This window comes from Pocillopora damicornis, chromosome 6, assembly GCF_964200805.1.
Source record: "Pocillopora damicornis chromosome 6, jaPocDami1.2, whole genome shotgun sequence".
NCBI lineage: Eukaryota > Metazoa > Cnidaria > Anthozoa > Scleractinia > Pocilloporidae > Pocillopora > Pocillopora damicornis.
In genome coordinates this window covers 8,537,832-8,552,831 of record NC_142675.1, presented here as the reverse complement: position 1 = coordinate 8,552,831, position 15,000 = coordinate 8,537,832, and the positions used below count along the sequence as shown (strand labels likewise).

At 37.7% G+C, this 15,000-nt stretch overlaps 1 protein-coding gene across 3 annotated transcripts; it reads right to left on the bottom strand.

Moving 5' to 3' along the window:
• Window positions 1-584: 584 nt before the first annotated feature.
• On the bottom strand, window positions 585-12,197 carry LOC149043788 (uncharacterized). 3 transcript variants are annotated; one of them, XM_089210526.1, is made up of 7 exons: window positions 8,453-12,190; window positions 7,089-7,748; window positions 6,556-6,690; window positions 6,045-6,167; window positions 4,995-5,105; window positions 3,977-4,087; window positions 585-3,198 (listed from the first exon to the last, which is right to left on the bottom strand). In XM_089210526.1, exons 1-7 carry the CDS (start codon window positions 8,463-8,465, stop codon window positions 848-850), a joined length of 3,504 nt encoding a protein of 1,167 aa, XP_089066652.1. In that variant the 5' UTR covers window positions 8,466-12,190; the 3' UTR covers window positions 585-847. The 3 variants fall into 3 exon arrangements, with proteins under 3 accessions (XP_089066652.1, XP_089066653.1, XP_089066654.1); XM_089210527.1 differs by lacking the exon at window positions 6,556-6,690 and having other exon boundaries at window positions 8,453-12,195; XM_089210528.1 differs by lacking the exons at window positions 4,995-5,105; window positions 6,045-6,167 and having other exon boundaries at window positions 8,453-12,197.
• Window positions 12,198-15,000: the final 2,803 nt, after the last annotated feature.

The window sequence follows — 15,000 nt, the reverse complement described above, 5'->3', positions numbered from 1 at the left end:
ATTCGTAAAGTATCCCACTTTTGTCGGGCTATACCGTTGATAGTCCAGCGGTAATGCCGCCGTCTCACAATCTATTCCTTGAAGATGGAGGTGGATCAAATCCTTAGCTTGATAGTTAGTTTTTCGTTTTGCTTAACTTCCTTTCTTTGTTTTCTTTGTTTTCTTTTTCGGACAATTATCATTTTCCTGCACATATACATTGAAAAATAGAAGCATTGACACCATAAATGAAATATACGCCGCGAAAGACAAAAGTGTATTCGGAGATTAGGCAAACTTTAATTCACGGATGAAAAACGTACAGTTTTAAACTCTTTTAAGATTATCATTGGCTTCTTTTTCACCCCACCACTATTCTTAGCAACAAAGGTCCCTATTTCGTTTGTTTGTTACTCGCCCAAAACTATCAAATGCACTCAAAAGCCTAAAATCGAAAAAAAGTTTACAGGAATCGACCAATCGAGCGAGCGAGCGAGCGAGCGAATGCCATTCCCCACATCGTACCTATAACTCGCTCTTGCGCATGCGCGCAATTCACGAGTTAAAAAGGGCTCCGAAAACAACAGTGAAATAAACAAATTCTCCCAGAGTACCATTCTTTTTTATTACAATAGATTAAGTATGCATCATAGCAAGAAGATTTCTTCTCCAGATTGCAGGAAAATGCGTTTCTGGAGACTTTTCTTTTAAAAATTTCCCGGGGGAGCATGCCCCCGGACCCCCCTAGAGGTTTGGGCCTTCGGCCCTCAATTTTCAAAGGTACCTGCCTACTTTCAAGGCAGTGCCCTTCTACTGACTTCAAAGTTGTTTAAACCCTGCTTTAATTGCCTCAGCAAGACATTCCATTCTAATACAAATCAAACTTGGTTAGCGTCTTGTTCACTTTGATTGCCTCAGCAATACATCTAGCACCCGCAACACTAATACCATTCCAAGACAAATACAAATTGGTTAGCGTCTTGTTCACTTTGATTGCCTCAGCAATACATCTAGCACCCGCATCACTAATACGATTCTCAGACAAATACAAATTGGTTAGCGTCTTGTTCACTTTGATTGCCTCAGCAATACATCTAGCACCCGCATCACTAATACCATTCCTAGACAAATACAAATTGGTTAACGTCTTGTTCACTTTGATTGCCTCAGCAATACATCTAGCACCCGCATCACTAATACGATTCCTAGACAAATACAAATTGGTTAGCGTCTTGTTCACTTTGATTGCCTCAGCAATACATGTAGCACCCGCAGCACTAATACAATTGCTTCGCAAATCCAAATCGGTTAGCGTCTTGTTCACTTTGATTGCCTCAGCAATACACGTAGCACCCGCATCACTAATACCATTCCAAGACAAATACAAATTGGTTAGCGTCTTGTTCACTTTGATTGCCTCAGCAATACATCTAGCACCCGCATCACTAATACCATTGTAAGCCAAGTCTAAATTGGCTAGCGTCTTGTTCACTTTGATTGCCTCAGCAATACACCTAGCACCCGAATCACTGATACGATTCCTAGACAAATGCAAATTGGTTAGCGTCTTGTTCACTTTGATTGCCTCAGCAATACATCTAGCACCCGCATCACTAATATCATTGTTAGACAAATCCAAATTAGCTAGCGTTTTGTTCACTTTGATTGCCTCAGCAACACACCCAGCACCCGCATCACTAATACGATTCCTAGACAAATACAAATTGGTTAGCGTCTTGTTCACTTTGATTGCTTCAGCAATACATGTAGCACCCGCAGCACTAATACCATTGTAAGACAAATCCAAATTGGTCAGATTCAAACCAGTTCCAAACGACTTCGATAAATGCGAGTGAAAATCGCATTTTTCTCTTTTACATTCGTTGATGACCTCCAATACAATTTTTGCATCACGGCCTTTATTTTTGTTGACTTCATTTGTTAAACTCTTTACAAGAGCCACAACTTGTTCATCGCATTTCATGGCCAAAATTCCACATGAAAACAAAAGTATTTGTTTAAGTTCGACGAAATACCTTGGATCGGAAACTAGTTCTTGAGGTTTCATTTCCATGCTTTGAATCTGAGAACAAATGAAGAATGCTGCAAAGAATTCTTGAAAACTTTTATGCAAGAAGGCATAATGCAGTGTTTGTCTCAGTTTGCTGCCACCAGGCTGCACTGACAGAAATCCAAATTCAGTCAGGTCTTTTGCATGGTTTCTCACTTCACTTTCATTAAAATCCAACTTATCGTCAAGTAAACCATTCAACGCTACCTTTCCAAGGTGATTCAATTGCAGTTTGTAATAGTTTGTCAAGTCTTCTATCGTTTCCAGTAGTCCCTTTTTTTTTCTATATCTTCTCAAAACACATTCAACCATATCCAAGTACAGTTGAGCTCTGCTTTCGGGGAGTGCGCCTTCAGACTCTTCGCATAAAAGGCAAAGAAGTGCTGTGTTTAGAGGATTGGCCGCTATTTCTCTCAGGTTTTTATCTCGCGACATCCGTTGCGAGAGCTTGGTGGCTAAATCCGTCCTTTCTTTAAAGTACTTGGTGACAAATCCTTTCACATGCTTTTCAGTGAATCCTTCGATCTGAAGCAGCGCGTCACAACATTTTCTCACCTCTTTTCCAGCTTCGTGTCTTGCTGTTGCAACTATGTGGCATCTGGGGAGTACTTTTCCTTCAATTAATTCGGAAAACATCGACAATTTGCCGGATGGTAACTCATCCAATCCATCCAATATCAATAAAATGCTGGACTGATTTTCACGAATAAACTGAAAAAATTGTCGTTTGACTTTTTCATCGATGTCTAGGGACAGCAGCTGATCATCAATGGCTTCCCAGACGTCAGAATAGATGTCTCTACATTTCAACAATAATACCACTTTAAATGCTGTTGAGCCGCAGTTTGTGGCCCAGTTGTAGGCGTACTTTTTACAATAGGTGGTTTTTCCCATACCAGGTTTTCCTTCAATCAACACTGTTCTCGGCGCTGAACACTCTTCATACGGGTCTGGTATTGACGACATCTCAACAAATACGTCAGTGATTTCTCCTCTAGTTTTCTTTCTTCTGACCACTTTGAGCCTTGTAAAAATATTTCCAAGAAAAAACTGAAACTCTTCACACCATGGAAATGGTGAGAGCCATCCCTCGCGAGTCTTGTACAGCTGGCGAATTCCATTGATAAGCTCACTTGGATCAAATATACCTAGCAGTAGCAAAATAAGTAAGAAATCTGATAAATGCAGCATTGAAAATTGTGGTGCCTCTCTGGTATTTGGCACCGGATTTAAATAAGTGAATGAGTACGATACCGTTGCCAAAGAAATTACTTGGACGATGCAAACCGGGGGCTCGGCTGCGATGAAGTGGGAGGTTTTTCCTACAGTCTTTTCCTTAGGAACCTATTTTACTCAAGACGATCCTCATTCAACTATTTTCCCATGTAGAATTGAATACTCCACAATATAAGCGCAGGAAGGGTTTATTTATTTTATTCAGAAATATGCGGATTACATGCATCTAATGCTACTAGGTATTCGGCACTGAATTTAAATTAGTGAACGAGTACGACACCACTGCCAAAGAAATTACTTGGACGATGAAAAAGGTATCAATGTATGATTCATGTCAATTTACTGACCAAAAGCTATTTGGCTTGTAAATGCAGTGGAACCTGCTCTGTTAATTTCTAACATCGAGCCGAACTCAATGCCAATGTTTTCGTTAAAACTGTCCTTCGTTTTATTTCGTTCTCCTCTCTAATCAAAATACAAAGTTTTCCAGGCTAATTACGGGTGAAAGTTTGAACAATTGGAGGGAATGAAAGTACACCGTAGAGATTATTCCAGAGATTGACTAAATTGAAAAACTGAATCTCTTTAGCATAGGATGATCTCTCTCTCTCTCTCTCACATACAGGCCATGTTGACTACGGCGAAATTTGCGGTTAAGCAGGATAACTTTTATTGTATAATTCAACTTACCTTTATCCTTGCTTTCTCCCACTGAGGCTGTCAAAGTACACAGCTTTTCCTTCACTTCTTTCAGTTCGCTGTCCATCTTTACCAGTTCGCCTATCATTTTCTCAAGAGACCCTTTCGTGGAATAACATGGAAACTTTTAGTCCGAGTGAGAGTCGCTATATTCATTACAAGTTAACTAAATAGATCCTTTCCCTTCCTCTGTTGTTGTTGTTGTTTTTTTAAATTTTATACAATATTCTAAAAAAACTTATGGCTCGGCTTCAGCGGTTTCTGATAGTGAAACTTAGGAGATAAATATTGATATCATTGGAGCCGGTAGTCTGAGTAAGATTTTTGTCGGTAAAAAGGGACATTGTAAGAACTAATTTTAAAAAACCAAAGAACGCTTTTCCGCCCTCGTTTTCACGTCGTTTAATCATAGAAAAAGAAAAACGCTAGAAGAAACCAGAGGTCCGCCTGCAATGCATTGTGAAGTTTCGTTCACAGTTTTTCGCTCGGGAAAATTAAAATAACCACATACGCCTTCTCCTGCCCCTTTTAACTAAGACAGCCCTCGTTCAGCAATTTTTTCCATGTAAAATGGAATACTCTACAAAAAATTTGAGTGGAGGAAGGATTGCATTAGTCTGTTCAAGAATATGCAGGTAAAATCTAACGAATTAGGAAGTTAGATTCGTTATGTCCTTAACAAAAGTAAAACTAAAATAAGGCAATAACCCTTCTCGGCCAAATGCGTATGAGTGCTGTCAGAAAGCTATCCGATCTGAGAGGTAGCCTGAGATTCCGTACCATCCCATTCATCCCACACATTACCTGGTATCTTTATTTGTAGCCAGAGTAGGTTTATCTTAGTAGCCAAGGTGTGCTCTTGCAATAATACATTACTTAAAAAGTGTTAAATTAGCCGAAATCAAGCGAATAATGTGGTCATGCTCAAAAGATGTGTTATGTACTCAAGTCAACGGAATCCCTATTGATATTTCAGTTTATCTGTGAGTAGCTATTTCTAGCAACCAACCTTGATCTGTGCTTTTCTCCACTGTGGTCGTCAGGCTACAAAGCGTCTCTTTAACCTCCTTCATTTCGATCTCTATTTTCTCAGTTGTATCTCTGAGGTCATTTAGCGAATCTGCATTAGTAAGAAAGATAAGCGCAATTCATAAGCATGTTTACATCACAAATTCACATTTAGGTGCAGATAAACAATGATACCTATGTCAATATCTACTCGATTCCGATGGGATCAAACTCAATAAGACGCTTAGAAATCCCAAATACAGTCCAGCAGTTGTACACGAGTACCCACGAACAGACAAAAATACTGCCAATGAAAACACACTGTGGACATTTGGTTTAATTCTTAATTTTTCACACACAACGCTAGAATAACGTTCCAAATATGTGACTAGTTCCAACCAAAATGAAAACATTGTGAGTTACCCTACACTGTTGTGTTTCATTAGGCGAAAAAAAAAAAAAAAAAAAAACGCAAAGGAAACCTAGAGACCCGTCTGCAATGGAGTGGGGGGTTCTGCTTGCAGTCTTTTCCTCAGGAAATATAAAATAACCACATACATCTTATTCTGACCCATTTTACTCAAGACGATTCTAATTCAACTATTTTCCCATGTAAAATTGAATACTACACAATATGACTGGAAGAGGGATTTGATTATTTTATTGAGAAGTATGTGAGTCACATCTAACGATACTAGAAGTTAGATTCATTATGAGAAAGCTGATACGAAAAAAAAAAGAACGAAAACCTATCTCGCCTAAGATCATACATATGTATGAGTGCTGTCAAAACAACATGAAATCCGAGAGGTAGCCAGGGCAAAATATCTCGCATTCCGTGGCATCCCATGCATTATAGAGTATCTTCATGTATGGCAAGTGTGAGTGGTAGTCAGGGTGTGCCCTTAGATCAGTAAAGTACCAAAGTATGCTGTGTTGGCCGACATCCAGCGATTACCGTCATCATGCACAAGAGCTGCGTCATGTACTAAAAAAAAGTGTCGCTCTTCATAACACTTTTTTCTGTGAGTAGCTCTTTCCACCAACTAACCTTCTTGTGTGCTTTTTCCAGCTGAGGCTGTCAGAGTAGTAAGCTTTTCATTCACCTTTTTCATATCAATCTCCATCTTGTCAGTTGTGTCTTTGAAGTTTCTTCTCATGTTTTCCAGCGAATCTGAAAATTTCAAAAGGTATGCGCACTGTCCTAAGCAAATTTATATCACAGCTTCACGTTTAGGTAAAGATAAAAAAATGATACCTATGTCAATATCTAGTCGATTTCGAACAGATCAAACTCACTAGGACGCTTAGAAATCACAAAAATGAAGTCCAGCAATTGCACACATTCCGTTTCATCCCACGCATTATAGAGTATCTTTATGTATGGCAAGTGTGACTGGTAGCCAGGGTGTGCCCTTAGATTAGTAAAGTATCAAAGTATGCTGTGTTGGCCGACATCCAGCGATTACCGTCATCATGCTTAAGAGCTGTGTCATGTACTCAAAAAAACAGTGTCGCTCTTCATAACTTTTTTTTCTGAGTAGCTCTTTCTACCAACTCACCTTCTTGTGTGCTTTTTTCAACTGAGGCCGTCAGACTAGTAAGCCTTTCTTTCACCTCTTTCATATCAATCTCTCTCTTGTCAGTTGTGTCTCTGAAGTTTCTCTCCATAATTCTTCGCATGTTTTCCAGCAAATCTGAAAATTTCAAAAGGTATGCGCATTTTCATAAGCAAATTTATATCACAGCTTCACGTTAAGGTGCAGATAAAACAATAAAACCTAATTCAATATCTAGTCGATTCCGAACGAGTCAAACTCGATAGGACGCTTAGAAATCACAAAAATGCCCTACAGCAGTTGTACACGAGTACCCACGAACAGACCAAAATACTGCAAATGAACACACAGTGTCAACATTGGGGTTAATTCTTCATTTTTCACACATGACGCAAAAATACCTTCCAAATATAAGACTAGTTCCAACCAAAATGAAAACTTCATGAGCTAGCCTGCACTGCTGTGTTAACTGAAACATATATACTTTTGTAGCCTTCTGATTCATCCACATTGGCAGTGGACAATGTTTTTCTTACCTTCAATTTCTTCAAGCTTGTCTTTGATGCTGTCGTCGTCTTTCTTCCATTGTTTCATCAGTTCACGATAATGCTCCTCGATAACTGGATCCATGCAGTCGTGCTCAAGATTGTTGATTTTAGCCCTAAAATAAGCTCCTCCCAGTCTCACCAAAGCTTCTCGTATTTCGTGCCAGTAAGCACTGAAACTACTGTCATCCACAGAGGCTTGAGGAGCATGGCCGTATACAGTGTTCCTGTAATACTTCACTCGAGCGATGTCATCTTCGGTGCGTATGTCTGTAGCTGGGGGAAGCTCATCCCATCCCTTGGTAGGAGTGCGCAAACTACAGATATTTCTAAGCAGCACTGTTAGGAGTGTGATGTCGAAGTCTTTAGAAGACACGGCTTTGTGAGTAGGGTACAACTTTCCCCATTGCGTGGGATTCAGTACTTTCTTCCTCCCTCTGTACAGTGATTGCAATGTGGCGTAATGCACTGAGGTACTTCCCAAAACTGTATGTAGAGTCGCTGGTGGATGTATTGTGTCAAAAGTGGACCGAAGCACCTGAGATCCAACATCCACCAGGAGGCGGCATAACCTTGCATAGCTGGTAGTCTCTTTCGTAGACGCAAATGGCGAAATAGCCGTAGCCATAATACTAACTTTTCCAGGATGACCTGTCAAACAGAAAATTGAAATTAAGTAATGGTAATCAAACCCATTCGGGAAAAAAGAACTCCCGATAGCCAATTGAGACCGAGAATGGTTTCAAATCGTGATATCATTTTCTAAATCATTTTGAGCAAGGAACACCAACGAAAGAACCTAATAAGAGACTTAATCTGAGATTTTTCATTTCAAGCCAGTTTTTAGATTAAGAAAGAGTTTTATTTTTCAGTTTACAAAGTAACAACCAGAGACATAAACAGCAGAAATGAAATGCGATTTGAAAGGTTAAGGGGAAATAAGTTTTTATTTCCTCTCGAGGGCCTTAAACCCGGTAAGTTCTGGCTGGTTGACGTTTGAGTCTTAATCATCATCATCATCATCATTTTTATTTGGTAATGCAGGTTACAAATCGGCAGCCAGGAAGGCTGATGTGGTCCTACAAATCACTAAAATAATTAAATGATATATACTACACTGCTAGAATAAAAAACTGATCTAAAAGGAGAAACTTAATCTTAAAATTTAGGACATAACTAATAAAATACCCTATTTCGCCTAAGAAGTATCTACTAATAAAAGCAATCATTGCCAGCGTAACCATTATACCTAAACCTTAAAACCTCCATAGCTCCAAACCGATCCACAAGCAGACACAAATATATAAACAACAGTGAAACATCAAAGCAAGACTGCAAAACCTCCATTTACCAACCTACAAAGATCATTGCTACAACTTGGTCACTTGAAGCACAATTGCAAAAGCATCATCCATCACCATCCAAACAAGGACAAAAACTACATAATCACAAACAAACTACATATTTATCACAAGCAAACTACACTGTGCTAGGAAAATTGTCGTCAATATGGGAATCAGTCTGTTACCAAGTCAGTTAATAGACCAACTCCGTGACTAGACCAGGAAATATCAACATAACAAATACGGAAATTATATTACTTCAGGTCACCGTGTTTACAACAATCACTAAATAGCAGCGTACAGCAAGAAGTCACTATCTAGAAAGACTGGTTACGGGTCAACTTGCCAAAACTCCTGTTACACACCCTAACTATCCCAATTTTCATGGGATAAGGCAATACCGGCTATTAATCGTTCCTTTCAGTGCAAAACTAAATGTAATTCCTCACAGGTATATCACCCAACATGACACCAGGTTTCCCTCCCAGCAACCACATTCCTGGATGGAGGAGCAGCTTAAAAGTAATTTGTAGATTTCCTCCCTAGTCGCTATTTCATTATCGCACCTGGGGACATTAAAAGCATTTCTAAAACTCCGTCAATCCATGGTGTCTTTACCTATTGATGATTAGACCAGTACAGTCCTAGAAAACAGATTGCACAGTCACTGATATTAAATGCACCTTTTAAAGCTATGTACTCACTCTACCAGATGAAGGTAACTCTAATTGTCACCAATACCATACAGGGTCATTGAAGCTCATTTACCAGTACAAAACGTGGTTTTTCAGTTCATTGAACTGTGAAACAATAACCTCTAAGTCAACAGACTTAAAAGTCTCAGTAATATTATCACCTTCATAAAAAAAATGTGTCTACTGGCAAAAATGTGTGTCTAACAGCAAAATCCACCTCTTGCAGTTACCACTACAATAAGGGCAAAGAAACCCAACAAATAACCTTGTTCTACATGCAGTATCAAAAGAAAGGGGATGCAACCTCCATCTGCAACTGAAACTGCAATGAAAAAGCAGCTAAATGTGATCACAAGCATGCAACACACCTGCACAAGCATCATCCGATCGCCATGCACTCTCATGAGGCCAGTAGGAATATAATTTTTAACAATGGAGCTTAATTCTGCTAAGAGGTTTTCCAATGGTTTTGGTAAACATTATTTTACCAGAAGAAAGATATTTTTATGCCCTGTCATGCACATGCGACAAAGAAGAAAATCAGAATCCCCATGAGAAGTTGAATTTTAGACCTTCAGCCAATTCCACCCTCCGCTAAGCCAGGACCAGCAACTATAGATCTACGGCGAGCAAGGCCATTAAATACTAGGTTCATATCTAGCACCCCTACCACAAACTGCTGGCAGGTCGTCAACCACTGACATTTATTATTCTGTCAACCGAAGTAACCAACTCTGTGACTACACCTTTTCCATATTCCTGGGTAAGAGAGGGGAACTCAGACTGAATTAGTAAATTTTCTCACCAACAACCTTCAGTTGTAAATTATCCACCCAAATGATTAATACGGCATGAGTGACACTTATTTTTACCTCTCCAATTGGTGTTCCAGTGCATTAATCCTTACACGAACAAAGCCCCAGACATCAAAATAAACTGCAGTCTTGGTATACACCACCACTTTCAAACAATTACAAAGTCCGACAGTAAAAAGAAGCTCTGGCCACTATTATAAGGATAAGTGCAGCATTACTATCCATTTGTCACCAGTGCCATAGCAATATTTTCTAGCTGCCCCTGACCCATAATTATTTACAGCAAAACAAACATCTAAACACAGCTAGCACCTGGGGTTGCAGTGCTTGGAGGTTCAAATCTCTCATCACCTAGCACCTTAAATAATCAACCAGACAATCTTGGGCATATGTTTACCAAGATCCTTTTACAAAGAAAGATATAAATCAATACAATTGCATGATCAGACTGAGTACACGCATCCTTCAATTGGCCACTCCTAGAATGACCATAGAAATTTCAAAATAACAGTTGTTATAGCAACATTGCTGAGGCATCATCCATCACCACTCCCACGAGGACAAACTATTAATAACAATGTTGAAACAACAATGTAGTGGGTGATAAACTAGAAATGATCATCATCCACAAGCACCATGCAACACACGTACTTGGGGATTTTAAATACGTCATGTACTACCCTATAAGTGGGTGACCAACAATTGCATAATTAATAAAAACCAGTGCGCAATCTCCTTTAACATAATGCTTACAAGAGTTATCAGATCAACCACAAGTGAAAAAATCTCTCAGCATAACATCAGGTTTCCCTAACACTTCACCAAAACACTAAACACCATACAAATCTGCAGAACACAGCCCACAAGTCAGTTATACCTGAGAGAAAAAACTCTCTGCTTGCTGCCCTGAGACAACTACTTCAATTGATAAAACTGAGAAGCTCCATACATGCAGTATCACCTGGACTCACATGCAAGAATGGTCAATATATACATTCACATGAAACATCTCTTAGCCACTGCAGCCCTACAATGATGACAGCAAGCAGACAAACACTTAAATAACTGCAGAGCTTCCAAAAAATATCACACACCTCCACTCTCAAAAGTAGATCATCTATGTAATGAGCATCAAAATAACTTCATTTTGGTAGATTGATAAAAACCAGTAAAATCAGTGCACATTTTCCTGTTTGATCATCATACAACACCTGCAGTTCCATGAACAGACCCAAAATTGTGCCAATGCCATTACCATTATTATATTAATATAACTATTTCTGGTATCTCTACAAGTTTGTAGCCAAATATAATCACAACATAATTAAATAGGTATAATATCATTCATAGTTTTTGATATAACATAAATACCAGGCAAAATAATAAATACTCACATAGATATGAGTGAAATAAGAGCATGCAGAATTTTAAAAATATGCTAACAGGACACAATTATTCCCAGCAAATAAATTATTAATCTTTTAACTCCCACATCAAATTTGTAATTCTCCTAAGACTCCCAACCATACAATTCTTATATTGCTACTTCAGAGAATTTAGTATTGGATCAACTAATCATCCCCAAATTTATAGATTTCTTTATTCTCATCACTTATCTGGATGATATTGGATGATATCGTGTTGATAGAAAGGGTTATTTACAGATTGACAAAATGAAGGCAAGTTTTAAAAATGGGAGAAAAAAAGAGCAGCAAGTCCTCCTACCTTGAATAGAGTTTCCTGGGTTTAAGAAAATAACCCTTGAATCAGAGATAACTTCAGAAAGTCTGGAAAGGGAAGCAGTAGAACAACAGTTACTATATATGAGTTATGAAAGAAAATGGCAGTCACATATAAGGGCACTGACAGGTGCCCCTAGGTTATAAGTGGTATTAATGGCAACATCACATAATTATCAATATAATTTCGTATTATCAACTGAGTTCATAATGTAAATTTGCCATAGTGACGAGTTTAAAAGGTGACAATTCATTTGCTAGCCCAGTCGCTCTGATGAAGGGTGAACACTTCAAACATCACCTTTTTAAAACCCTATTAGCCCAGTTAATCCTGGTATACTCTTCCACTCAGGCAGCACTACATTTTCTTTAGAAACTTACCTCCCTTTATTCATTTAATAATCAAAAGTCAACCGGAATTAAAAAACAACAACAACAACAACAAAAACCACCATGATCCACAAGGGCTGACCAAAGGTGATAACTCTCACACAACATGCCAACACAACATTCCAACACAACATGCCAACACAACATTCCAACACAACATGCTTAGCATGTCCAATATGTGCATATATTATTTTTAAACTATGAAGGACACACTATGTTTTGTTTTGGTCGAGCTAGCCCGCTTGGTCTTTGTTTTGGTCTTAAAAGTGTGATCAATGTCACGCTTAGTGTGTAAGCTAACAAAGGATAACACACCTAAATAAAAACAATTAAAGAAATGTTATTAGATATTTCTTTCATTCAACCATAACTTTTCCTTTTGACCTCAATAGCACTCATTATTGCGATGGGTAAGTGTAAATACTGGTAGATGACTGGGTGTGAGAAATGAATTTTAATGCTGTATAGTTCCCAAACATAAACATTGATGTATGCACAAAATTCATACAGTTACCAAGTTTTTTTTCTTTTATTGCTGAAGATAATTTGCGGTTTGATATTACTCCAATATTAAAGTATTAATCAAAAGTTATACATTATCACGTTATCGAACAGAAGTTTCTTGCATGTCTGCTTATTCTGAGAATCATGAGTACAATTCCATGTTACAGACATTACATTCAAAGACCAATTTTTTGGAAGCTAATTTCCTTAACAAACTTATTTTGCACAGTTTTCAATTTATAATTTGTACATTACAAACATTCCTCACAGGGTACTTGACTTAAACATGACAGGTAAAATAAATTTTAAAACTGGTAAAGCAATCCTTTAATTTACATGCTGAATTTCAAGAATTCCAAGCAATTTTAAATGGTAATAAGAGGTACTACAGATGGTAAATGTTACCAGTTACTGCCTGAAAAGGAGAACACTGTAAGTTTAAGCCACACTTAGACTCAGACTTTTTGAAAATTTATACTCCTCATGTCAGCGTGGTGTTGATACTGCTAATGTACAGTTGTTGTTATGGTTATGGTTATTAGTGTTTAGTCATAAGCACTGAAAAGTTGGATGTGATAAATTTGAACAAAATTGGTATGCACGTAACTTCATTTCTCCCAAAAGAATTACCATGAGTCAACTTTCAGTTGAAGTACTCTACAAACCAAGCTGTACTCAGTAATTAAACCAGCAGTATATCAGAAGGACCACCAGAATTTCAGCAACATTTTCTAAGAGTATTTCCACTTGTTTGTAGCCAAACATAATCACAACCATTAATCACAATATAATTAAATAGGTAATTAATATAATGCATAGTTCTTGACATGACATTACCAGGCAAAATAATTAATACTCTCATAGATATGAGTGAAATGAGAGCATGCAGATTAATTTTAAACATATGGAAACAGCTAGGACACAATTAAATTCCAGCAAATAAATTATTAACCCTTTAACTCCCACATCAAATTTGTAATTCTCCTTACTTCCAACCATACAATTCTTAGTATTGAATCAACTTATTATCCCCAAATTTATATTTTTCTTTACTCTCATCACTTATCTGGTTGATATTGTGTTGATATTGTAAGGAGAAATTCTGTCTTGGTCACTCATGGCAATTAAAGGGTTAATACAGATTGACAAAATGAAGACAAGTTTCAAAAATGAGAGAAAAAAAGAGCAGTGTTAGTCCTCCTACCTTGTATAGAGTTTCCTGGGTTCAAGAAAATAATCCTTGAATCAGGAATGATGTCAGAGAGTCTGAAAAGGGAAGCAGCAGAACAACAGTTACTATATATCAGTTATGAAAGACAATGACAGTCACCAATAAGGGTACTAACAGGTGCCCCAAGGTTATAAGTGGTATTAACCACAACGTATCTAATTATATTGAAGTAATTTCATATTATCAGCTGAGTTAATTGATAATGTAAATTTGCTGCTGTGACGAGTTTAAAAGCTGACAATTTGTTTGTCAGCCCAATTGCTCTGACATAGGCCTTACACTCAAAATATCATCTTTTTAAACCCTATCAACTCAATTGATAATATTAAATTATCCTGGTATACTCTCCCACTGAGGCAGCACCACAGTTTCTTTAGACACTTACCCCCTTTATTCATTCCCCTTTATTCATTTATAATTATCACAATTCAACTGGAATTAAAAACAACAACAACAACAACAAAAAACCACCATGATTCACAAAGGCTGACCAAATGTGACCCTCTATATGATTTTAGGAACAAAGGTGATAACACATACTCAACACACCAACACATCATGCAGAATGCCCATTGTTCTCATGACATTTACTAACAGTAGTGAAAAATATATAGATCTGTAATATTAGCAGTGAACTGCACTCTGGAGAGCTTTGATTAGCCATAGATTACATAGGCTTTCCTCCTCAGGGAATATCACTCTAGCTAGCTCATTAACTGTTCAGGCAGAGCTAAGAAACAACAGCTTAATAGAAAGTTATTGTTTATGCTATTGTTAGAAAAAATCACCCCTTCATGCATGTGTTACAAGCTGGATGAGCATTCAATTTTGAAACCTTTCATTACATATTTATCTCTTTCTACAACTTACTCAGTAACACTTTGGTTCTATCATTAATCATATATAGGATTCTATTTTCATCGGTAAAATCCACCTGCACAATTTTTCTGTGATTATAAGGACATAATAAAGTCTTAAAAGTCACTTTGACACCTGTTTCTCTGAAACGAAATGTGCCATCATGATTCCGAGAGTCACGAGGGCAATTCCATGTTACAGACATTACATTCAGACAATAATTTTTTGGAAACTAATTTCCCTAACAAACTATTTTGCACAGTTTTCAATGTATAATTTGTACAAACATTCGATCCTCACAGGGTACATGACCATCAGCAGAAAATTA